The sequence below is a fragment of the Zingiber officinale genome, chromosome 8B (assembly GCF_018446385.1).
Source record: "Zingiber officinale cultivar Zhangliang chromosome 8B, Zo_v1.1, whole genome shotgun sequence".
NCBI classification, from domain to species: domain Eukaryota; kingdom Viridiplantae; phylum Streptophyta; class Magnoliopsida; order Zingiberales; family Zingiberaceae; genus Zingiber; species Zingiber officinale.
The window spans coordinates 29,300,577-29,324,195 of record NC_056001.1 but is presented as its reverse complement, the minus strand read 5'-3'; the positions used below and the strand labels follow the sequence as shown (position 1 = coordinate 29,324,195).

At 36.6% G+C, this 23,619-nt stretch overlaps 4 protein-coding genes across 8 annotated transcripts; 2 read left to right on the top strand and 2 right to left on the bottom strand.

Moving 5' to 3' along the window:
* Window positions 1-458: 458 nt before the first annotated feature.
* Window positions 459-2,738, bottom strand: LOC122014609 (transmembrane protein 256 homolog). Its single transcript, XM_042570936.1, has 5 exons — window positions 2,603-2,738; window positions 2,424-2,494; window positions 2,233-2,313; window positions 2,098-2,141; window positions 459-887 (listed from the first exon to the last, which is right to left on the bottom strand). Exons 1-5 carry the CDS (start codon window positions 2,640-2,642, stop codon window positions 788-790), a joined length of 336 nt encoding a protein of 111 aa, XP_042426870.1. The 5' UTR covers window positions 2,643-2,738; the 3' UTR covers window positions 459-787.
* Window positions 2,739-2,756: 18 nt separating this feature from the next.
* LOC122014610 lies at window positions 2,757-4,435 on the top strand. 4 transcript variants are annotated; one of them, XM_042570937.1, is made up of 3 exons: window positions 2,757-3,023; window positions 3,243-3,324; window positions 4,033-4,435. In XM_042570937.1, exons 1-3 carry the CDS (start codon window positions 2,812-2,814, stop codon window positions 4,072-4,074), a joined length of 336 nt encoding a protein of 111 aa, XP_042426871.1. In that variant the 5' UTR covers window positions 2,757-2,811; the 3' UTR covers window positions 4,075-4,435. The 4 variants fall into 4 exon arrangements, 1 of the variants encoding a protein (XP_042426871.1); XR_006120720.1 differs by lacking the exon at window positions 3,243-3,324 and having other exon boundaries at window positions 2,790-3,023; XR_006120721.1 differs by lacking the exon at window positions 3,243-3,324 and having other exon boundaries at window positions 2,790-3,023; window positions 3,985-4,435.
* Window positions 4,436-6,574: 2,139 nt separating this feature from the next.
* On the top strand, window positions 6,575-8,304 carry LOC122014608 (probable DNA-directed RNA polymerase III subunit RPC6). Of its 2 annotated transcripts, none has more exons than XM_042570934.1 (2): window positions 6,575-7,021; window positions 7,367-8,304. In XM_042570934.1, exon 2 carries the CDS (start codon window positions 7,387-7,389, stop codon window positions 8,083-8,085), a length of 699 nt encoding a protein of 232 aa, XP_042426868.1. In that variant the 5' UTR covers window positions 6,575-7,021; window positions 7,367-7,386; the 3' UTR covers window positions 8,086-8,304. The 2 variants fall into 2 exon arrangements, with proteins under 2 accessions (XP_042426868.1, XP_042426867.1); XM_042570933.1 differs by having other exon boundaries at window positions 6,576-7,021; window positions 7,362-8,304.
* Window positions 8,305-8,507: 203 nt separating this feature from the next.
* Window positions 8,508-23,426, bottom strand: LOC122014607 (protein ACTIVITY OF BC1 COMPLEX KINASE 8, chloroplastic-like). Its single transcript, XM_042570932.1, has 20 exons — window positions 22,862-23,426; window positions 21,910-22,045; window positions 20,940-21,106; window positions 20,577-20,697; window positions 20,377-20,477; window positions 13,684-13,782; window positions 11,898-12,008; window positions 11,721-11,800; window positions 11,552-11,621; window positions 11,329-11,402; window positions 11,160-11,229; window positions 10,602-10,690; window positions 10,391-10,515; window positions 10,159-10,239; window positions 10,015-10,075; window positions 9,870-9,924; window positions 9,680-9,778; window positions 9,499-9,588; window positions 8,897-8,956; window positions 8,508-8,813 (listed from the first exon to the last, which is right to left on the bottom strand). Exons 1-20 carry the CDS (start codon window positions 23,318-23,320, stop codon window positions 8,697-8,699), a joined length of 2,265 nt encoding a protein of 754 aa, XP_042426866.1. The 5' UTR covers window positions 23,321-23,426; the 3' UTR covers window positions 8,508-8,696.
* Between the last annotated feature and the right edge of the window lie 193 nt (window positions 23,427-23,619).

Below are 23,619 nucleotides of genomic sequence, written 5' to 3'. Positions count from 1 at the left end.
AAAAAAATTAAAATAGTCATAAATATTCACGAATTTAGGTAAAAATTAAACGACACCCCTAATTATTCAAATCTAAAAAAAAGGTCCATTATTAAAAAAAAAGTTAAAAAGCTAGTGCAGCGTATTATTTTAATATAAAAAAAAAAACGATTTTATTTAAAAAAATTATACGTAGAAGTTTTTTTATATCAAAAAACTATTTTTAATTCAATTTTATAGTGATTTTTACTTAATCTATTTAACTTTAAGAAATTTTAACTCGTAACTTGTACAACAAGGCCCAATGAGAAATATATTGAAGAACTCGTTGAATGATTCTGATAATTAGAGACGCCTTTTTATTTTTTGCCTCACAAATTTTAAGGTAGATACCTATTTATAATCTAACATAAATATTTAAATAATTTTTAAAAAAAATATTTATATTCTCATCTATAACAAGTCGATAATATCTGTAATTTCTGTAAAATAATCTCAGAGTTTAATTATGAGATTAAATTATTACAATAGCAAATATTCAAACACTAGCCATTTAGGTTTGCAAAAACAAACTCACAATTCAGTTGCTATAGCAGTTTTAGTCATCCGCCAACCCGATACAAGTTCTCATTTTTTTGTCGAGCAAGTCTGTAACAACACATCGAGCATTTAAGAATTTTGGAGCAGCAAAAAGTGTTCATGCGAGCATCCAAGATAGCACGATGGTGAGAATATTGGACTGGGTAGAATAAGAGTCCCGGTTAGCTCGAGCAGAATACAACACCTCAGCTGTTTGAAGCATTATGAATCAGAAGATTAAACTGGCCCAAGCTCCAATGAATGCAAAGCCACCAAACGGTGCGAGAAAAGAGTATTGTCTATCTTCGAGATATGCTGTCGCGTAGCACCTAAACAAACAACAAGCGCATGAAGCATGAATCAAATAGAAAGAAGCATCATTTCAATGGCAAGAACTCATGTCAACGAAGTAAAGGTTCAGAGAGTTGAGTTTAACGGAGAATACATGGTAATTCACTTGTGCAGAAGATTAATGAGGTAAACATCTTTCCCTTATGGATATAAACTGCTAATCTAATGATTTGTTTGCTAATTAGCATTTATGTTGATCAATTTGCAAATAGAAATTCTCGATCCACAAACAAGGAACTAAAGTTGAAAATGAAGCAAAGCATGTCTAAATTACAATTTAAGAACATCCATTAGCCCATCTCAAGTTGCCATTTGATGTTTGTTTTGTTTTTTTTTGAACTCCCAAGTTTGCATCTCCGATAGTTAATGCTCTTCTATAAAATTAACACATACAACTGTAATATCTCAAGCTTCATTTAAACGGCTTCCTTTACCATCCTTGATTGCTTTGTTTGCTAAATCATATCAATGGCCCAAAATTATAACAACAAGGATAAACTAAAATATGAAAAGAAATATGATCATAATATTGAGCTTTAGAACATCCATTATTCCATCTCAAGTTGCCATTTGATGTTTGTTTTTGTTTTTTCCCCATAGCATAGGAATAACTCCACACAAAAACTATTTGTCGCTACCCAACCTAATGGGCCAATTGATACATCAACTATTGGCCAAAATGCATAAGCTCAAGTTAATTGAAGCAAATTCATTTAGGACTAGTAAACCCTTTTTAATTAGTCCACAATTTCTTATATGGATTTACATTAGGGTAACACCAGATGATACAAGTCATAGCAAGGTGAAAATCGGATAGGCAAAATGAAATTCTTAACATAGACATAGTTTTCTAGGTCAAGAAAACAATTTTGTAATCAGTTATATAATTCAGGATACCTTTGAACGCCCAATTTTCCATCTCCTATGAAATTAACACATACAACTAGAACATCTCAAGCTTCATTTAAACTACTTCCTTTACCATCCTAAATTGCTTTGTTTGCTCAGCAGAAACCATATCGATGGATTAAATTTCCAAAAAAAACAAAAAATAAACTATGGTTTTGAAAAGAAATATGATCATAATATTGAGCTTTAAACTCAATCCATTCAATGAATATAATACAACGGAACCACATTTACAAGGGGATGAACCTAAAACGGATTGAGTCAAGGAAAATAACTCACGATCCAGAGAACGCCAGGATACCAGCAGTCAGAAGCCCTCCGAACTGCACAATGCAAAAGGAAGAAAAGGGAAAATTGTGCCGCTGGAACCGGAATGTTAAATAAGTTGATCATCCAAATCAATAGAGGACTCACGATGTTGGGGTGTTTGGCGACCGGAGCTCCGACCAAGGCAGCGGTGTGGACCAAGTGGTAGAGAGAAGCAGTGCGCCAAACCTTTAAAAAAAAAACAGTAACACAAACGAAACATGGAGACGTAGTTGGGGAAAATCTAACCCTAGCAATTTTCGAACAAATTGGCCAAATAGGGACGTGCGATGAAGAACCTCTTTGAAAGTTTCGTCTTTTGGCCGGAAGCCATGCGATCCGTAGGTCCCGAGGCCGAGAGCAGCGACCCCTGATCCGGTTGGGGAAAAAAAGGTACCAGAGAAATCACGGATCAGATTAGGAGAAACGAAGAGAACGAATCGAGGGCAGGCGACGACGGTGATGAGGAGATACGTACCGGAAATTGCAGCGACCTTGTGCCAAATCATGGGATTCATCTCGTCGGCGTCGGCGGCGGCGGCGGCGAGCGGATCCCAGAGAGAAGTAAATAAATGAATAAATCGAAACACAGTGAGGTTCTCCTTATAATTTTAATAAATATTGAGGCCTTACTGTAAAATATAGGGATCCTATTGAAATTTCTAAACTCAGCTGGTCTTTCTATAAATGAGACTTCGCCCTAAACTACCCAGATTTCTGCCGAGTCTTCTCGTCTCCCGACTGCTTGCCGACGCCGCCGGGATTTTCCAGTTCCTTCCCGTCTTTGGATTTCGCTGCTGGCGTCGTCGGGGTTTGCTCATTCCTTGGCGTCTTCCCATCGCCGCTCCTCCTCGCCACCGCCCAGCGATAAGGCCTGATCTCGCCGGATTTCACCAAAGGTATGCCTTTTGCTATTATGTTCCGATTTCAATCAGAGTTTAGTTTCTGGTTTAAGGTCGTTGTGCTCCGATTGGGTTGAAGTCACTGTGCATCAACCATGCATGTCGCCATCCGTTCCTCTATCCCTAGATTCGTGGACGGGTGGCTCTGTCTTCCATTTCTGCCCTAGTCTCCGGCAATTCCTAATTCATCTGTGTTAATGCTTGGCTGCAATGAAGCAAATTCGACAGGGAACTGGATTTAAATTGTTGGTTCTGCAAACGAAGCCGAATTTTAGGGTGTTCAAACTTGTTTAATAAGGTAATTGAACCAAGTTTAAAATGAATCAAGCCTTTGAAATACTTGTGCAAACTTAACTTGGTTTATTTTTTATGGGCTTGAGCTTGTTTGAATCCTGACTTGAACTTGATTCGTTTAAATGTTATCGAGCTCTCAATTCAAACTTGGTTTGAGTTTGAAGTTTGATTTGTTTAGATGTTATCAAGCTCTCAATTTAAGCTTGTTTGATTGTTTAAAACTTTTAGTTATTTGATTGATTATTAAGCTTGATAATTCAAACTTATTTATTTATTTTATTTTATTATTTATTTAGTATATTGATAAGAGTTTTATTAATGAATATGATTCGTGAATATTATTCACAAACGTTGTTCATAAACATTGTAACGAGCTAAACACATATGTGTTCAAACTTATTTATTTAGTTATATAGAGCTCAACTATTTGTCGACTTTTGAAAACCAATCTCAAATGGTTTTATTTGTTTAGTAATTCGTTGTTTCATTCTTTGTGGCTCCAAATTGGTAATTTTATTACATAAAGAGTTGTCATTCATGATGCCACTTGTTAACAGTGTTATAATATATGTCCATCGATTTAATACTGATATCTCATGCATACAATATCTAGTTTATCATGTCATATTTGTCAGTAGCATGATGGGAATCTGTCAAACTTCAGATTTTTGCTTGACACTGTGATGCGTTACCTATTTGATGATATATCCAGTTTTCAAAGAGACCGGTAGATGGTCTGGAATCACGAACGTAACATACTGGACATATTTTGATGAGCACAGTGTAGCCAAGATCCATTCTAAAACCTTAGCGAAGATGAAGCCAAGGAGATAATGCTTTGGCGTAACACTGTTTGTGTGCTTGCCATCCCTGTAAAACCCCTTGCATTGTTTATCATAGCAGTGAGCCCGAGCACCAATTCTGAACATTCAACCACAACTTGTATTGTACCGATGACTTCCTCTTTGTTACATACAAACTGCAGCGTCTTCTACTTACCTGTGTAAGACCGAATTCTGCCCCTGGATTTCTTTTCCTGAAGACCGACTAAAAAACCACCACTTTGTCGCCATGTACAACTTGTGCTCCATCTATTCTATGAATAGCTTCAAAGATTTTCTCAATATCATTAGAAAGAGTTTTCTATGGTATATAGTTTGAAAAACACTAGGGTTATTACTTTTGGTCTCATCAATTTTATTCTGTTCGATATCACTTTAAAGAATTTTGTTTTAGACTTTTAACTCTAATGAAAAAAGGTTCTTGAAATCAGATCTCAAGATTTCAGTACTCGTAATCCTGGAGGATCTTATGTGATTGTCAACCAACCTGGATGTGCAAAAAATGTGTGAATTAAGATAATATCATTTGACCACTTAGGTTAGATCCTCCAGCTAATAAATAAAGCCAAACTAATTTTTTATGTTTAAGATACAAAAATATCATCACGCACACTTTCTTTTGTGAAAATTTTCCCAGGTTGAGTGTCAAACTATGATCCAATAGAACAAATTACTGACATCTTCTCTTTCTGAAACACAATCTCCTGGAGCCAATGACTCTCTTGAGGTAGCATCTCAGTGAACTGATTTCTAAGCTTACTCAACACCCCACACTCAATCACCTCCAAATAACAACACTTTTATGTCCTCCCCCTGTACTTTCCCACATTTCTCCAATTGAACAAAAAGAAAAACCAATTGCTACAAAACAACCTCAATCTGAACAACTGTATAGGAAGAAAAGGAGATAATACAACTAACTGGTGAGATAAATAAGTACTTAGTTTCATATCCTTTCCTATCCAAAAAATCATGCGTGGGTGACAATTATCATCATCCTCCCGTCAAGAAGCCCTCATTTCAAACAAGATAAATGACCACGCCGAGGAAGATCTACAGTAGCTCGAGATCTGGGATGAGACATAGAAGATGACTCGGAGCGAGGGAATACTTGGCGAGTACGGAGAGGCGAGGGGACCAGGTTGTGGGCGTGCCGGTTAACGGGCGGCCGGGGAACTGAGGGGGCGATGAGGGAGTGGTGGGCATCTTCGATCAGGGTAGACGGGGAGTCCTGCTGGTTCCGTCCTTTCTGAGAGGTTTTGGGAGGCAGGAGTGGAGCAAATTCAAGAGTAAAATAGCGAGAGACCATCTAAATCCTTGATTTTAGTTTTCCAACCAACTCAAGTATTTAAAAAATTAAAATAGTCATAAATATTCACGAATTTAGGTAAAAATTAAACGACACCCCTAATTATTCAAATCTAAAAAAAAGGTCCATTATTAAAAAAAATTAAAAAGCTAGTGCAGCGTATTATTTTAATATTTAAAAAAAATCGATTTTATTTTAAAAAATTATACGTAGAAGTATTTTTATATCAAAAAACTATTTTTAATTCAATTTTATAGTGATTTTTACTTAAGCTATTTAACTTTAAGAAATTTTAACTCGTAACTTGTACAACAAGGCCCAATGAGAAATATATTGAAGAACTCGTTGGATAATTAGAGACGCCTTTTTAATTTTTGCCTTACAAATTTTAAGGTAGATACCTATTTATAAGCCAACATAAATATTTAAATAATTTAAAAATAAAAAATATTTATATTCTTATCTATAACACGTCGATAGTATCTGTAATTTCTGTAAAATAATCTCAGAGTTTAATTATGAGATTAAATTATTACAATAGCAAATATTCAAGCACTAGCCATTTAGGTTTGCAAAAACAAACTCACAATTCAGTTAATGGCAGAAAGAACGATGCAGTTCAGTTGCTATATAGCAGTTTTAGTCATCCGACAACCCGATACAAGTTCACATTTTTTTGTCGAGCAAGTCTGTAACAACACATCGAGCATTTAAGAATTTTGGAGCAACAAAAAGTGTTCATGTGAGCATCCAAGATAGCACGATGGTGAGAAGATTGGACTGGGTAGAATAAGAGTCCCGGTTAGCTCGAGCAGAATACAATACCTCAGCTGTTGAAAAAAATAATAAAAAAAAAAATAAACTTGTAAAAAATCGAATCAGATAATAATTGAATAATGAAATTTAATAAGTTAATAGTCTTAATGAAATTTTTAGAATTTTTTTAACAGAATTTTTAAAAAAATTTAATTTTTTTTTAAATTTAATTGAAGTTTGTATGGCGTAATTTAAGAAAATGAGTCTATTGGGTCGGAAAAAATCTGTTTGGAATATCAATTTATATAGGAGTTTATTGGATTAAAAAGACCTAAGTTTTCTATTAAAACCTAAAAACCTAAGTTTTTATTCTCCCCTAATCTCTCAGTCTCTCCGCCGAATTCCTTTCCTTTCCCCGTGCCTTAAGCCCGACGACGCTTCTTCCCTCTCGTCGCGACGCCGCTTCTTCCCCCAAAACCTCGCCTCGCGACGCCGCCCTCTCCATCCTTCCTGCCCTCTCTCGAGTTCTCGGACGCCTCCGGCCTTTCCTCCTCACGCGGACAGCACAGCGGCAATCATTCTCCCTTGCACGAGTATTGCGGACCATAGTCGCCGATCCTCTTCTCCCCAAGCCACCGCCGTTTTCTTCGAGCCACAGCCGCCTGCCCTCCTCCACACGTGAGCAACACAGCGTCGCCGTCCTTGTCCCCGACGCTGACCGCAGTGAGCCCCAGCTCCACCGGCATCCTTCTCTGGCCACGACGAGAGCTAGCCAGCAAGTACACAGTTCGTAGGTGCGTTAAGTCTGCATCGAAGATGTTTTCATTATACCCTATAGCCTCTGAAATGCTGGGTTGCTTTTGGATGGTGAATTCAATTCGTTGTTGTGAGGCTTCGCTGAGTTTCTTATTTTGGATTTTGGATTTCTATCGAATTTATGTGGTTAGGTGCGATTCCTATTGCTACGTTGTGTCTTCATGATGATTTAGATTGTATCTTCGGCAGATTTAGAAGTTGGGGATGTGGATTTGATGTTAGGCTCGGTTTCTCTTGCTAGCAGAATTTCTAGAACAGAATTTGGGATTGGTTATTACTTGTTTGCATTCTCTGATTTTTCTGTGAATGTAAATGTAGATTAGTTTCGAAGAGTCAGCCTCCAATGTTGCCACAGAAGAGGCCACATCCTGACTCCAAATCTAAACCTCCACCACTCCCAGAAGCTGAACAAAAAATCTACACATCGATCAAGAGCAAACAAAGCATGGGGATTTGGACAGCGGACATCAAAAGAGAAACAGGTCTTCCTAACACTGTTGTCACCAAGGCCCTCAAGTCACTCCAGAACAAAAACCTTATAAAAGATGTCGTCAATGTTCACAACAGAGCTAAAAAGATGTTCATGGCTGTGGAGTTTGAACCATCAAGGGAAATATCTGGTGGTTCATGGTACACCGATGGAAAACTCGATACAGAGCTCATCAACGCTTTGAAGAGAGTTTGCTTGAGGTATATTGCGGAGCACAAAGTCACAACAATGGAAGAAATATCGAGGTCCATAGAGGCCTCAAGAGTGCTGAACGTGCCATGTAGCATGCAGCAGTTGCTTGAGATCGTTCGTACCTTGGTTCTTGACAAAGAGATTGAGGAATTTAGGAGCAAGGGTGCAGGAGAATTCGCGCGTGTGCCATCAGGTAAGACTTGCTATAGGATCTCAAGGGGAAAAGTGGGAACTGAAGCTGGTTACTTGGCTTCAGTTCCTTGCGGAGTGTGCCCGAGAATAAGCGAATGCACACCCGATGGGGTTATATCACCCAAGACATGTGTGTACTACAATAAATGGCTCAATCTGGACTTCTAGATGTTCCCTGTCATTCAAACTTCCTTTCCTTAGGGTCGCAATGACTACAGAAAGCTGCTGCAGCAGCTGAGGATTTTTTTTTTTGGGTTCGATTGCCAACTAGATATTAACCTTGCTTGTAATTATTGTTTATTTTGCAACAAGTTAAGATCTACTTGTCAGTTATGTTCAATCAATGGAAGAAAAAGTGAGCACAAATCAAGAAGGTAAGTCCTCTCATTCACATGGTTTGATGGGGTCATCTGAACGAACTGTGATGGATTGGTCCCCGATGATTGTCTGGTAAAATGGATGTTGAAGATTCTGAGAATGGCACTATTTTGTGCGTCGAAGTTGAGCAATGATCAATCTTCATGAGCTGTTTGGTCGAGTCAATTGATAAAAAAGAGTGACAGTAACTAACCTAGGCAATTCTGCAGGACTGGAGCAAATCTTTCAACTCTATAAGAATGAGAGCTACAATGTTATATTTACAATTATAATGCACCATTTACAAGTTTGCTTGTTTACTAAGATGCAGTTTCTATGATACAAAATGGATGAGGAAATTAGATTTGAAAAGAGAATCGATAAGAGTGTGACAGCAACTTCCTACAAGGAAGAAACTCAGGTCAAGCTGTGCCGGTTATCAATCTCTCTTGTTGGTCCAGTTTCTTTATTTTGAGAACGCCTACAAGGACTTGCAATCCGAAGAAGGCACACAGAATGTATGCTGCTGTAGCAGGCATCTGCATTCAGAAACTTGTTTAGAAGGATGGAAGAAAAGAAATCAGCAGTCGCTTGTAACAGTTGGAGTGATCAAAGCTAATACCCGAACGCAATTGAAATGCAACATTGTCGCAAGGTTTACTAAACTTCCCGCTGCAATAGCCTGTCATTGGCACATTGTGATTTCAGTGTAAGCCCAGACACAGCGAAACATGAAATGAAACCAAAAAGGAACATTTAAATTACTAACGGCATTCAGTTGCATAATGAAAATTAACAGTCATAGGAATAGGTGTTAGAAATAGAGCAGCTTCTGAAAGAAAGCATCAATTTTATGCAAGTTTGTACCTAATCCAATGTTATGGTATCGTATTCAGTTCAACGAGACTATTCTGTTCGTGAGGATCTTTAAATGGCATGTCTTGTGAGACATCAATACTGAAAGTTTTAGAGGATGAATAATTCAACTGAATTGCATTTCTGCTATGCCAGTTTCAAATAGTTCGGACTAAGTGGATCCCTAGGACTGGAATAGCATTATAAAGATCAACTGACATGTTGATTGATGCAATCGTTTAAATTATTAAAAATAACAGCACATCTTAAGCAAACTTAACATCTTGCTATCAATTTGTTGATAATGGTGAAAAGGCATTCTCTGTCTCAAATTTATTTTATCTGTAATTAATTGAAAAGAAAGCTTACATTTCCAATGGTTTTCTGTACGGCAGCAACTCTCTTAAATGCTCTCTCAGATTCCAAAGTTCGCACCCGAAGCTTGAGGTCACCTTGTTCCTGTTAGATATTGTTTAAAGTAAACCTTCAAACTGAGAATTAACACGAGGGGACGAGATATAAAAATGCAATATCAAAACATTATGGTTACCAATTTTTCAATTATTTGAGCCAATTTTTCCACTCGATCAGCTTGTCTGAACAAGTTGGAGAATGCACTTGACTGTCTGTCCCATCTTTTCCTGATGTCCTATGAAATTAAACATGTAATTAGCTCAACTGTTAAATTCATGCCCAGATATGCACCAATGAATTCTAAGATAATACTGAAACAAGCTTGCCTTAACAATTACTTCAACACCAGCTTCTCGGAACTTGAGCAATTCTAAGGCATATCTGGTAATAGAGAAGGAAAAAAAATCAGATCTCAGTGATGACAAAAATCGACTAGTGTATTATCAAGATAATTTTAAGAATCACACTCACGGCTTGGCAATCTCAGTAATGTCAAATCTAGGGTCAAGGCCTTTTCCTATTCCATCCAGTACTGCAAAATTAGGAGTCACACAATTCAATAAGTTTGCATAAAGGAAGACAGCCATATGAAAACATATTTCATGATTAAAACACCTGAAAATGCTCGAACAACAAAAGTAAAAGTTGCTGGAAAACGGAAAGGTTGATCAGCAGCAATGGCCAGAAGATCCTCCCCTGATGATTAAAGCAAATTTCAGCATGAAGAGTTCGGTTGGTAAGTAGGCAATCAAAACTGAAGATTCAGAATTCATGGAATACAAACATAAAGTAGTAGATAAAGTTTCAACCTCCATGATACAAAAATTAAAAGGTCTTATTTCTCTACCTATTGCTGCTAGCCTTTGTTTCTTCTTTTCAAATCTTTCTTCTTTAGACAATTGTTTTTTGAATCCAAGTTCTGCAGTGGCCATTTCCCTCTCTTTCCTTTGGGCTACAAGGCGCTCTTCAAAACTACCATATAGAAAGTTTTAAAAAATGATGAGCTGCAAGGGGACTTAATACAAAGTTTAATTTACATGAAATTTCCTCTACCTCACCTATTAAGAAAGAACTGAGCTGTTCGCCTGACAGCTGTCATGTCGCCAGTGGGAACAAGAACTCCCATTTGAATCATTGCTTGAAGCACCTGCTTGCAATATATTTTCATAATCAAGAATAAAATGGCAATTGAATTATATAATAGATATTGCTAAGAAAAATGAAATGACTATAAAGATTTCAACACTAGCATGTAAATAGTATAGCAGCTAGCTACTCTGGTACGTCCATTACGTAAGAAAAGAAAGTTACATGAGAAAGAGATGAAAATATCACAAAATTGTTATGAGATATATTTTTTGTTTACCTTCTCATCACCGTAAAGAAATGAAATTACGAAAACAGCTCACACGAAAACAAAAATTTGCTAGCCAAATATTGAAGAAGGTGGTGCCTATAAGAAACTTGCAGTGTTTTCTTTCAGAGAGACAAGTGTTCATAATTGAATCAAAAGAAATCAAACTCAAGAATAAGCAGTAGTTTTTAGTGTATCAAGATTATAATAGATTTGCAATTAAATGAGTAATAGATAGGACAGAAGTTCACAAGATACTGACCCGGTCTGGATCTTTCTCATAAACACCATAGAATACTTCAAGTAGCCCTTCCCTAATATTAGAGCTAATGCTGCAATACCATCAGAATGAAAACTCTTAGTCCATGCAAAAAGTGATCCAATATTTTAAAGAGAAAGCAGAAACTAGGAACAGGGGCTTAAGACACAACCTTCCCATCATACCAAAGTCATAAAATATAAGCCTTCCACCATTCACATCATCCACCGCAATATTCCCAGGGTGCTGCAATTGGAAAAGTATTTGCATAAATCAACTATAATGGACATCAAGTCAGTAACATTCTGAAGGCTTATTCACGTTAGTAGCTTCTAGCATCTAGATGATGGTCAACTATTTTTTTAAAGGTGACATGCAATTTCCGCAAAGCCTACCGGGTCGGCATGAAAAAACCCATGGGACAATGTCTGTTCAAGATAAGACTCAACAGCAAAGCGACCCAACCTGTAGAGAATAGCAACATGAAACAAATAAAAGACCATTAAAATAAAATCAAAAAGGCATAGATATTCTATACTTCTGAAAACAATCAGTTTGCAGTACCTTTTCCTATCAACACCTAACTGATCTAATTGCCTTATCCGGTTTATCTTTATTCCTGGAACATATTCCATTGTGAGTACCTGCAACAGAATTACATATTGTTTGATTGACAAAACCAACTTAATAGGCTTCTATGAAATTTAATGCACTCAAAGAAATTAGGAAGTAGATATGAACCTGCGGCGTGGTGTATTCCCAGTATATATTAGGCACCTTCACGTAATCCATGTCCTTGAAGTTTTTAGAAAATTTTTCAGCATTTGCTGCTTCTTTAGTGTAATCTATTTCCTAAGAAAGCATGCAAGACATATAAGCAAGTCTCTCAAACAATATGATATTTAGCACAAAGAGTCAAGAGTCATAGAAAGAGAAACAGCTCGTAATTTGCATCGATGAACTATTAGGCAATGTCCAACAAATGGTCAGTGCTGGTCCAAGCATTAATTTGCTCCTTTGTTTCACTATTTGATACAATTCCAGTGAATATTTGGCAGCTTGTGGAGTTGCAAATCATATCATGCCGGATCAACTAGGATCATGCTTATCCAATTTAAGGAAATGGTATTGTGAAGAACATTGTTCCAAAGAAAAAAAAGATAAGGCCCAACACACGAGACTCCCACTAACATGAGGTCTTAGTATATGGTAGAAATCCTTTATCCAATGGAACTCGCATGGAAAAGAAATGGTGTCTGGCACACCTTATTAAATGCTAAGTCAATCACACCAACAGTGAACTAACTCTATACACTTGTACACCATAGAATACCCGAGTTATTGACAGTCATATGATTAAGCACTTGTTGAATACCACAAGCCAAATAATCATTGTAATACCCTAATACAGAAAAAGAAGGAAAATGTGATCATGGAGCAGGAAGACAATGAAAAGCAGATATATATTTTCACATTCCTCTCATACTTGATCTGTTTTTGTAAATTGACCTCCAACTTTTCAAAATTATCATTTTCCTCCTAGAGTTTATGAAGCATTTTCAGTTTATCTCCCAAGCTTAAAGTAAAAGTAAGTCAATTAAATTTCAGATCCACATGACAGCCATGTGGTGGCCACATCATGACATAAGGCAGAAACTAAATCAATTTTTAAAGGTACAAGGGTAAGGGGCATTACCTAAAGTGATTTTGCAAATATCAAAAAGAAGAGAAGAAAGGTGAAGTTTTCATCAAAAATATAATTTTACTCATTAAACTTAATACAAAATTGCAAAAACTTCAATTACTATAAAAATAGTAAGTTGTTAAAAAACAAGAAAAAAATAATAATTAAAGTTTAACAACAAAATGTTAAAACAAATATTGAAAAAAAAAACTTGCAGTAGTTCAATGATAAAATTTTTAATATTTTTTCATTAATAATAAGGTAATAAAATACAAATACTGCTAATCGAAAATGATTAGCTGTAGCCATAATCCATGATAAATGAGACTGAAAAAGAATGAATTTAAACAAAAGATAAATATTAACAATGATATAAGTTTTATGTTATGAAGAGTTTAATAGCTGGATAAACTTCACATAGTTGCCCTCCAAATAATGAAACTCATGGCTTGTTGCATATAATAGTGAAGGGGCATGAACCAAGAAGACCTTCTGCTGTGCTCCTGGACAACGTTGGCTTATTGGTTGAACACCCATCCAGTTGGAAAATGTTCTCAACAACACCAAAATTGATATTGGGATAAAAAAAAAGTTGATATTGAACATTTTGGTCGGATTTGCATTGGTAGATTAGGAACTAACATGACACTACAATAAGAACATTTTAAATTAATAAAATTACAAAAATAGTTTAAAATATATTAGAAAATAAAAAGTTGAAAAACAGAAATTGGCTATGCCTTCATATTGTAAAATTATTAATAAGGAGAAAATTCAAGTGAATAAAAATGTAGCATTAATCCAACAATAAAAAAAAATGGGTAAAACTAACAAAATACTAACCTGGTAAAGGACATTGGCACACTCATCATAGATTGCAACCCAGTCTCTCTTGGCACCATCTGATTTGGGATCCACCTTCTGAAGATATTCAGCAATAACCTACAACAATAGAAACAAAGTTGCAGATGAATGGCCTTCTCCAACTGCCGGAGAACATCTCTTCTCCAAAAACTCATAACTAGAGAGAAGAAAGACAGCGCATCCATTGACTGCCACAAATCATACTACTAAAGTCGAGACATAGCACACTTTGCATGGAAAAAAAAACACGAGAACAGGATGATATCCAACATGATTTAAAAATATGTTGATATCTTCAACTCTATCGTTCACACGTGTAGAAAAAGCAACAAATACCTATTGTTGAATACTTCCAAAGATTCCCTTGATTGTAAGGATCATGATTGATTTGGATTCCCTTAATTATAGGGATTGAGATTGATCTTGATTGTATTCACTTGATTGTAAAGATTGAGATTGATTTTTTCTTTTCCCTCCTTATGTATATAAATATCTACATGTAAACAGATTAATATGAATATAGAGAGATTTTTTCCTTCTCTTCTACATGGTATCAGAGCAAGGTTAACCCTTCTCTAACCTAGTTTTTCTTCTCCTTTCTCTGCCGCCACTACCAGAAACCCTAATACTGCTGAACCGCCAATTGTTGCGTCACTACCCGCCCTCTCCTTTCGGCCTCATCTAATCTATTTGATCTCACACATTGGAATAAGCAGCAGATTGAAACTTCTTGATCAACCGACTGCTTGATCTCAGGTGTTGCTGGATCACCCGAGAGGGAATCAACCAGTGCGGTTCTAATCTATTGCTACTCAGGTTTCTGTTTTTAAATTTCTCCTACGATGACGTCTTCAGATTCTAAACCTAATTTGGTTACCACTATCAAATTGAATGGAACCAACTATCTCCTATGGTCGCATTCGTTTGAACTATTCCTGGGTTCTCAAAAGAAGAAGGATCATATTCTGTCCGTCCCTCCTGACTCTAAAGATCCGAAATATTCAGATTGGATTTCAGACTACTATTCTATTATGGCTCGGCTTCCCAACAGTATGGAGGAGTTCGTGAGCACTATGTTATGTTAGTGGGAATTACCAAAGAGATGTGGGATGCTTTACGTGTCATGTATTCAAATGACAATAATGTTTCACGAGTCTTCGAATTATATGAAACTCTTCTCTCTTTGTCGAGAAGGTCAATTTGTTCGTAACTATTTTGCTACTCTTAATAGGGTTGCCGATGAAATTCTGTTATATCATCCTCTCTCTTGTGATGCTCAGACTCGAAAGAATCAGTGGGAGGAATTTTTAGCCACAAAGTTCCTATCCGATTTAGATTATACTATCACCGATTTGGGATATTCAGCTGGCAAGTGATAACATTCCCACGTTATCGAATGCTATATCTCGGGTTCTTCGTGTGACCATGGGTCGTCCTGATGTCTATTTTTCTTCATCTTCCGACACTTCGGCTATGGTTGATCGCGGTCAGGGGGTTCTTTCGAGGTCGTAGTTGCAGTCATGGTCATGGTCGTGGAACTGAAACCACCACGAAAGGTCGTTCGTGTGTTCACTGTGGTCGATCCAACCATGCCTCCAAGAAGTGTTAAGCGAAGTTTAGTATACCTAACTAGGTAAATAATACGTCTACCGAACTATCGACTCCATCACCGGACATTGGCAATCACGGTAACATGATCACATACTGATTATGAGAAATTGATTTGCTCTTCTGCGAGCATTCCCTCTGCTGCCTCATCCTCTACGGTTGTATTTGTTGTGTCTCATGATATGTCTTGGATGATGGATTTCAATGTTTCTACTCATATTACTAGTGTTTTCTCTTCTTCTTTTGTTTCCTCATCTTTATCCTCCGTCCGTCTAGCCAATGATATCTATTCTCCAATTACGGGAATAGGTGTTGTCAAACCTAATGCAAATATCACTCTTGATAATATTCTCTTTGCACCTAAATTCCCTATTAGTTTATTGTTCATAAGCCAACTAACAACAACTCACAACTGTTCTATATTTTTTTATCCATCCTATTGTATTTTCCCCGGCACTCTAAGCAATTGTATCTCCTTATCAGTGGCATTGTCATCTAGGTCAGCCATCTCTTCCACTCTTAAAAGTTTGGTTCTTGTTCAGTCTACTGATTTTCGGTACGAGTCCTGTGAGTTCAGCAAACACCATCGTACTTCTTTTCCTTCTAGAATTGATAAGCATAGTTCTTTTGCATTTGAACTTGTTCATTGTGATGTTTGGGGACCTAGTAGAATTGAGTCTAGAGGGGGCTTTTAGCATTTTATAATTTTTGTTGATGATTATTCTCGCATGAGTAGTTATATTTACTAAAAAATAGGAGTGAGGTTTCTGAGGTGTTAACATCATTTTATAATAAAATAAAAATCCAATATTCTGTTAGCTAATGCATGGTTTGCAAAATCACGATCCGGAAACCCAAAATGGATCCAGGATCGTTCAGAATCGAGTTTTGTAGTAGGATCGCAGCAGGATCGATAGGATTGTAGGATCGGAACAGAATCGGTAGGATCGGAGCAGAATTGAAGCAGGATCGGTGGAAGCTTTGAGAGGTCATAACTTTTGACTCTGATTGAACTGCGGGGCCTATAATATATCATATCAAAGATCGTTCAGAGATCTTTAATAAATTTCAAAGTTTATCCTTAACCACCCTATTTCAAAACCAAAAAAATATCATTTAAATCCTTTTCGGATGCCCAGAAGATTTAATCTTTTTTTATTATCTTTATTTCTTCTTGTTAAGGTTTTAAATTATTTAAACATATATTTAATTATTTTTGAGTTAGTTTTTTATCAATAATATTTTGTCATTTCTTTTCCCCAAAATGATGAGTTTTTGGATGCTTATTGTCTAGTATTGTGTGATATTAACCCGTCTTTAGAAGATTATTTCCGGCGTATATATTTGAATCAAAGGATTCAATATCTTTTGTTTTGTACGTTAGATGCTTTGTTGGCCTTTAATTGGATCATTTTATAAACCAAGGAAATATTTTTGGCATTGAATATGTTATTATTATTTTTTTAATTAAAACTTTATATTCTTTCATTTTATGATATGAAAATATAAATATTATTACTATGCTAGAATGGTAGTTAAATTAATAGTTAATTTAAATTTGTGCGTGTAGTAATGTAATCTGAGGTGGTGAGTGTAAATGATTGTATATATATAAAATTAGTGATCTTTTATATGTAAATGAGTTTTTTAGGTATTTTTTTCTTAATTATTAATCATGTATGATAGGATTTTAAGGGTTTTGGTAAGATCGTATGATTCTACGATCCGATCCCGATCGATCCGATCCTGATCCTAAATCGATTCTGCGTAGAATCGCGATTCTACAAACTATGGTCTTATGTATTCTTCATACCAATAATGCACTTGAATTCACTCAGAAGGTTGTGTCACATTCTGTGATTCTCAGCATAATTCATCAACCTCTTGCTCATACACTTCCCAAAAAAAAGGTGTTGTTGAACGCAAACACTGTCATATTTCAGATATAGCTCGTACTCTTCTTTGTCACATGCATGTTCCTAAGTTTTTGTGGGGTGATGTTCTCACATTCTGCTTTCTCATAAATAGGTGTCGTCTACCGTGTTACATGGGGGTATCTCTTTCTCTTGTCTTCATCCTAATAAATATCTTTTCTCGGTGTCTCTTCACGTATTTGGTTATGTTTTCTTTGTTCATAATTTTACTCTTGGCTTGGATAAATTATCTCACCGCTCTATTAAATGTATCCTACTTGGATATTCTCGCACACAAAAAGGATATCGTTATCTTGACTCACTCACAAAACACAGTTAATCTTTTTTTTTTTTTAGTCCCAACCATACTTTTCTCCACGTCTGGATCAAACACATGATACATTAGCATCTCCTCCATTACCTATCCCAACATCCATATCTCCCACTACATATGCTATGTCTAGTAGACCATTGTAGGTATACACACGGCGTGCTCGGCCAAAACCAAATTTATGTCCCTCACCTCCTCTTCCGACAACTCCTGATTCTCCTCGCCCCTCTAATATTGATCTGCCTATTGCTCTTCGTAAAGGTATTCGGTTTTGCACTACCCATCCTTTATCTAATCATATCTTGTTTAATTACCTTGGTCCTGTGTTCCGTGCTTTTGCTATTTCTCTATCATCTATAGAAGTTTCAACTTTCTACTCTAAAGCTTATCAACACTCGGCTTGGCAAACTACAATGGAGGAGGAAATGTTTACCCTTATCTCTCATGGTACGTTGGAGTCGTTGGCTGCACCACCTTCTGTTGATATAGTTGTCCATCGTTGGGTGTTTACTTTGAAATTAAAGCTAACAGTACTATTGATTTATACAAAACTTGTATGGTGGTCAAAGGATTTACACGAACTTACGGTGTTGACTACTTTGAGACATTCTCTCCTACTGTCCGCCTGAATTCTATTAGAGATAAGTTCTCCTGTCAATCAATCTTGGTCACTAGAGGTGAAGAATGCGTTCCTTTATGGCGATTTGCATGAGACCGTTTTTATAGAGTAACCTCCAGGGTATTTGCTATGGGGAGAATGATATTTATGGTCTTAAACAAAACCTCATAGCCTGGTTTGATAAATTCAATAATATAATCGGAGTTGTTGGCTTCAAACAGTGCAAATCTGATCATTCTGTGTTTGTACGATAGAGCACGAATGAGATTATTATTCTTATTATTTATGTTGATGATATCCTAATATTCGGGAGTGATATATGTCGGATAGACGAAACTAGTAAGTATTTGTAGCAACACTTTATGATGAGGGATATGGGAAGTCCTAAGTATTTCTTGGGAATTGAACAAATCTGGAGTTTTATTATGCCAACGGAAGTATGCTACAGATTTACTCAAAGAAACTAGATTGCTTTGAATGAAGTCGGTTGATACGCCTATGGATATCAATTCAAGTGTTTGGGATGATAATGGAGAATTCTTTAAGGATAAGGCAAAATATAGACGACTTATTGGAAACTCATATTACTTAACAATAACGAGACCTAACATCTCTTTTGCAGTTGGAATAGTCAGTCGTTTATCGATAAGTCGAAGCAAGTTCACTAGGATGCCGCTATTAGGATTCTTAAGTACATTATGAAATCTCTAAGAAAAGGGTTGTCATTTAAGAGAAATGGATACCTAAAGATCGAAGCTTATTTTGATGTCGACTATGTTGGATCTAAGACCAAAAAATGGTCCACTTTTGGATATTGCACTTATGTAGAGGGAAATCTAGTGATATGGCGAAGTAAAAAATAGACTGTTATTGCTAGGTTGACTGCCGAAGCTGAGTATAGAGTCATGGCTGACACTGTAACCAAGATGTTATGGCTAAAGAATTTGCTTGAAGAATTAGAGTTCACCTACAATGAACCTCTTCGTGCTATTCACATTGCCAGTAACTCGATTTTTCATGAGAGGACTAAGCATTTTGAGGTTGACTGCCACTTTATTCGCGAGTGTGTAATGAGCCAGAAAATTACTACTCCATTCACATCATCATCCAACCAAGTCGCCAATGTCTTCACTAAAGCATTAGGTGGAGAACAATTAACTTTGTGACAAACTAGATATGATTGACATATATGCTCCAACTTGAGGGCAGTGTTGAATACTTCCGAAGATTCCTTTGATTGTAGGGATTGAGATTGATATTGATTGCATTCCCTTGATTATAGGGATTGAGATTGATTTTTTATTTTCCCTCTTTATGTATATAAATACCTACATATAAGCAGATTACTATGAATACAGAGAGATTTTTTCCGTCTCTTCTACACCTATAAATTAATAATTTATACCACAGAAATTGATGTTTCTCGGGGAAAGTTCACCTAGCTTTGTGCAACACGTGACACGAAATATGACAACAGATGACAATTACCAAAAACAAGTTATATTCCGGTAAAAAGTAGTAAGTGTTGTCCTTTTTAAGTATTGTAGCAATTAAATCCAGTTCCCATAGATTTCTCAAATACACGCTGGCATTTCTACCAGTTACAAAAAGAGAAACAAATGGAAGAACTTCTGTGATTATTATTGTCACGCTGACATTTCTAGCATTTCTTACAAGAGAGAAACAAATGGAAAAACTTCTGTCATTATTATTGTCTATATTGAATATGCAGGGAAACATTCTTGAAGCAGGAAAAAAACCTAAAAGGCCAAAGCCCTACTACAACTCTCAATTTCCATAATAAAAAAGACTTACTGCATGGACAACATATGAGGCTAAGAATATGATTGGTATTTTCCTCACGAGTAAAACAAGTTCTGAGAGAACAATGGAAAGCAATTATGATCAGTGCAGGTAGATTACCAGCAGTATTGAACTACAATGGCATTCTAGTCTATGTAATTTTAAAGTCAGACCATCTAAAAGGCAATATGACTTTGAGAACCCATATGGTGAATTATTGAATAGAAATGATCATTGCCAGCCTAGATCTAGCATATTTTACAGTTACACATCATAAAAATTGATTCATAAGTTTCAGAGATCTTAGAGAGGATGAGATGGACTAATTTAATAAAATAATTAGTAAAGAATTGCATAAGAAGTAAAATACAAATTTGAACAATTGAAAAAGGACTAACCCTCAAATTCTTTAGATCAATATCAAATAGATCCTTGAGGCCTGGCCTTTGTACTTTAATCACAACTTCTTGGCCCTTCAATTTTGCACGATGCACCTGACCTAAAAATGCAACAAGCAAACAACCGATTAAAGATTTATTTATTTTTTTAACAAACTAACTCTTTAAGTTCCACAACCAATTAAATGGAAACTGATTACCAAGACTTGCAGCTGCTATTGGTTCATAATCAAATTGGTCAAAAATATCATCCAAAGGAGCTCCAAGTTCCTCTTCAACAATTGAGATAGCAGTTGCTGAAGGGAATGGAGGGACCTGATCCTGTTAAAAATAAGTTTGTAATACATATTTAGTATAAAGGAAATCTCATGAAATTTGGCATAGTTTTTATTTTTATAAAAAAAAAAACTATTATCATATCCCTCAAAAAAAAGTAAGATATAATTTCATTATTCCGAGTAAAGGGGATCAATTACACAAATTTTATAATCTGTCCAAAATCATATATATGACGGCAGTTTATCTTTAAAAACTCCATTAAACTAGAAAATCTAAAATCTTACCTGAAGTTCAGATAGTTGATCAACATATTCTTGTGGAAGAATATCCACCCTTGTAGAAAATTGTTGCCCTACTTTGATGAATGTGGGACCCAATCTGAGAATACCCTCCTTTAGCCACTTAGCAAGGGCTTTTCGCCTCAAAACTTTTTTCCCCTCTGTCATTCCTCCTGCATATTGCCAATGTATGTTTTAAAACACAATAGACATCTCAACTGAATAACCTAATAACTCTTAAGAAACATGATCCTTGTTTCTCTAACTCTTCAGTCCATAGTATAAAATGCCAATATGTGCTGATCGGCACAGGCGGAATTTACCATTCCGCCTGCCGACTAACACAGCACATAGCATGGAACCGTGAGACCTCTTTTTTTTTTCTCCGAGGAAGAACCATTTATATATATTTGAACAAATCTTTAGCCAAAACAGCAAAGTCATAGATTCTATACACCATGACAAACAACCAAAGTAGAAAGGCAAATACATGATTACAAGAAAAACATTGCAAATATGGGTCACATTTAAGGAGTACTATATGTTTTTTAAGAACTACTTAAATTTGGCCTGTATTTTTTTTTATCATTCTCTAAAAAAAGTTTTCTGAAAAAGAATGCATAACTCGAATATAAATTAAAAATCCAGCATAAAAACATTTAAGCATGCTGTCAGAACCAAATACACATATGCACCAAGTTAAAAGGGACTAACTATGCAACCATAATAGTATAGATAATATGTGCATGACATAATCTTGTGGTGTGATATTAAGCGTAGTATCATTCCAACATACAGCTAATACATAAGAACAATGATAGTATACACACCAATGTGTAATGATAAGAGATTCAGATACTTAGATTTAGCTTACACCCAAAGAGTCAAATCTCATCTATTACATCAAAAGAATCTACTATCATGAAAATATATATTCTCAAATTATTTATTCTAAACAAGAATTCAAGAAACACACCTCGATAAGAGAACTTCTGGTTGTTGAGCCAAGACTTGAAAATAAATGCAAAAACAAAACCCCATATCTCCAAAGTTCGTTGTATAGTAGAATAAGTTTTAAACCTATTCCAGCGCCCCCCAGGAGAAACAGAGACCTGCAAGAATGGGAAAAAAAACATCAGAGGAATAAAAAGAATTCAAGAACACTGAAAATTATAAGATTGATCAGGTGGAAGATAGTCAAGCTGTTAGGATTCAGTGGTTCATTTCCTGCTTGAAAGATAATCACCAAAGAGGTCCAAAAGTAATGAGAGAAATCGAAGATTTTTATTTGGGATTGTAAAAGGTCCTGCAAACCAATCAGATTTGTGATTACTTCAATGATGATAAAATTGTAGTCATAATAGTGTTAGCAGTTAGCACCAATATCATCAGGCACCTTACAAAGCAAGCATTCATATTAAGCTTGGTCATGATAAACACTAGGATCTTTTCTAAAAAAGGAAACTATAGGATAAGCTGAGTGATTCAGTCATAACATAGGGCAGATTTAAAATGGTTGCCAATGAAATAATAATGGATGGTCAGAATTACTTTATTTGTTGAAATGATACTTCCAACAACATCAAAAAAGAGCAACATTGTCCTTCAAAATAATTTATCTTCAAATTCACATATCAACATGTTTACCATTTTATTTATTTTCCATCTGATTTCAAAAAATGATTGCTACTATTTCACGAGAAGGCCACGGTTAGGTGGCTCAAAAGTGTAGGAATTATTGGAAATGAAGTTTCTTTTTTTTTTTTTACAAACGAATAGTAGTGATAAGTAAATATAAATACTTGAATGTTTGGAAATGAAGAGGTTTCTATCCTTCATTACACTGATGCCTAGGTGCCACCCTCAATTCCCCATTTTGCAATTATGAGATACCAAAACTTGATCAACAATACCAAAGAGGTTCATACCTGTGGCTGTTCCTCTCCCTTCTTGAACCACGCATCCTCCTTTCCAATCTCCTCAACTCTCTTTTTCCTCTTCGTTTCCTGAGAACCCCCATCCACTTCTGCATCGGTTGCACCGTTCCCAGTTCCGTAACTCACCAAACTCCCATTGCTCGAGCCGTTACCATTCAGTATTACCTCTACGCCGGAATTCTGTCTCCCGTCAACCACCTCCGCGTACTCTAACCCGCCTCCGTGGCCATTCCCGTTTCCCAGGTACCGATCCAGGTCGCTGGGGATGTCGGCTACGGCGACTCTATCTTCTGAAGCCGACCGCGCCGCGAATCGGAAGATAGGGCACCGGAAACTGAGCTTCCGGAACGGGTGGTACCTGACGGGAGGAAGAGGGGGGAGACGGCTGGCTACCTCCGGACGGAGGAACAGGATTTCCGGGAGTAAAGGAGGCGAGAAGCAAACCGACATGGGTAGATATCGGCGATCGGCGACGGCGGCTGCGGCGGAAGACCCGAAGGGAGGGCGAAGTGGAGTGGAGCCGAGCGAAAGAGAGGCGAGTGGAAAAGACTGATGCAGAGGCAGAGGCAGAGGCAGAGGCAGAGAGAGAAGAAGTTGGCGGATGGCCACGTGGCAGGATGGACGAGGGATCGTCGATTCTGACGTGGCGAGCAACCATTTGTTCCTGGACGAGACGGGAGATGTCGTTTGGATTTTTGAAAAAACTCAATGGCAACTCAAATTGATACCCTCCCGACTGGCCAAACAAA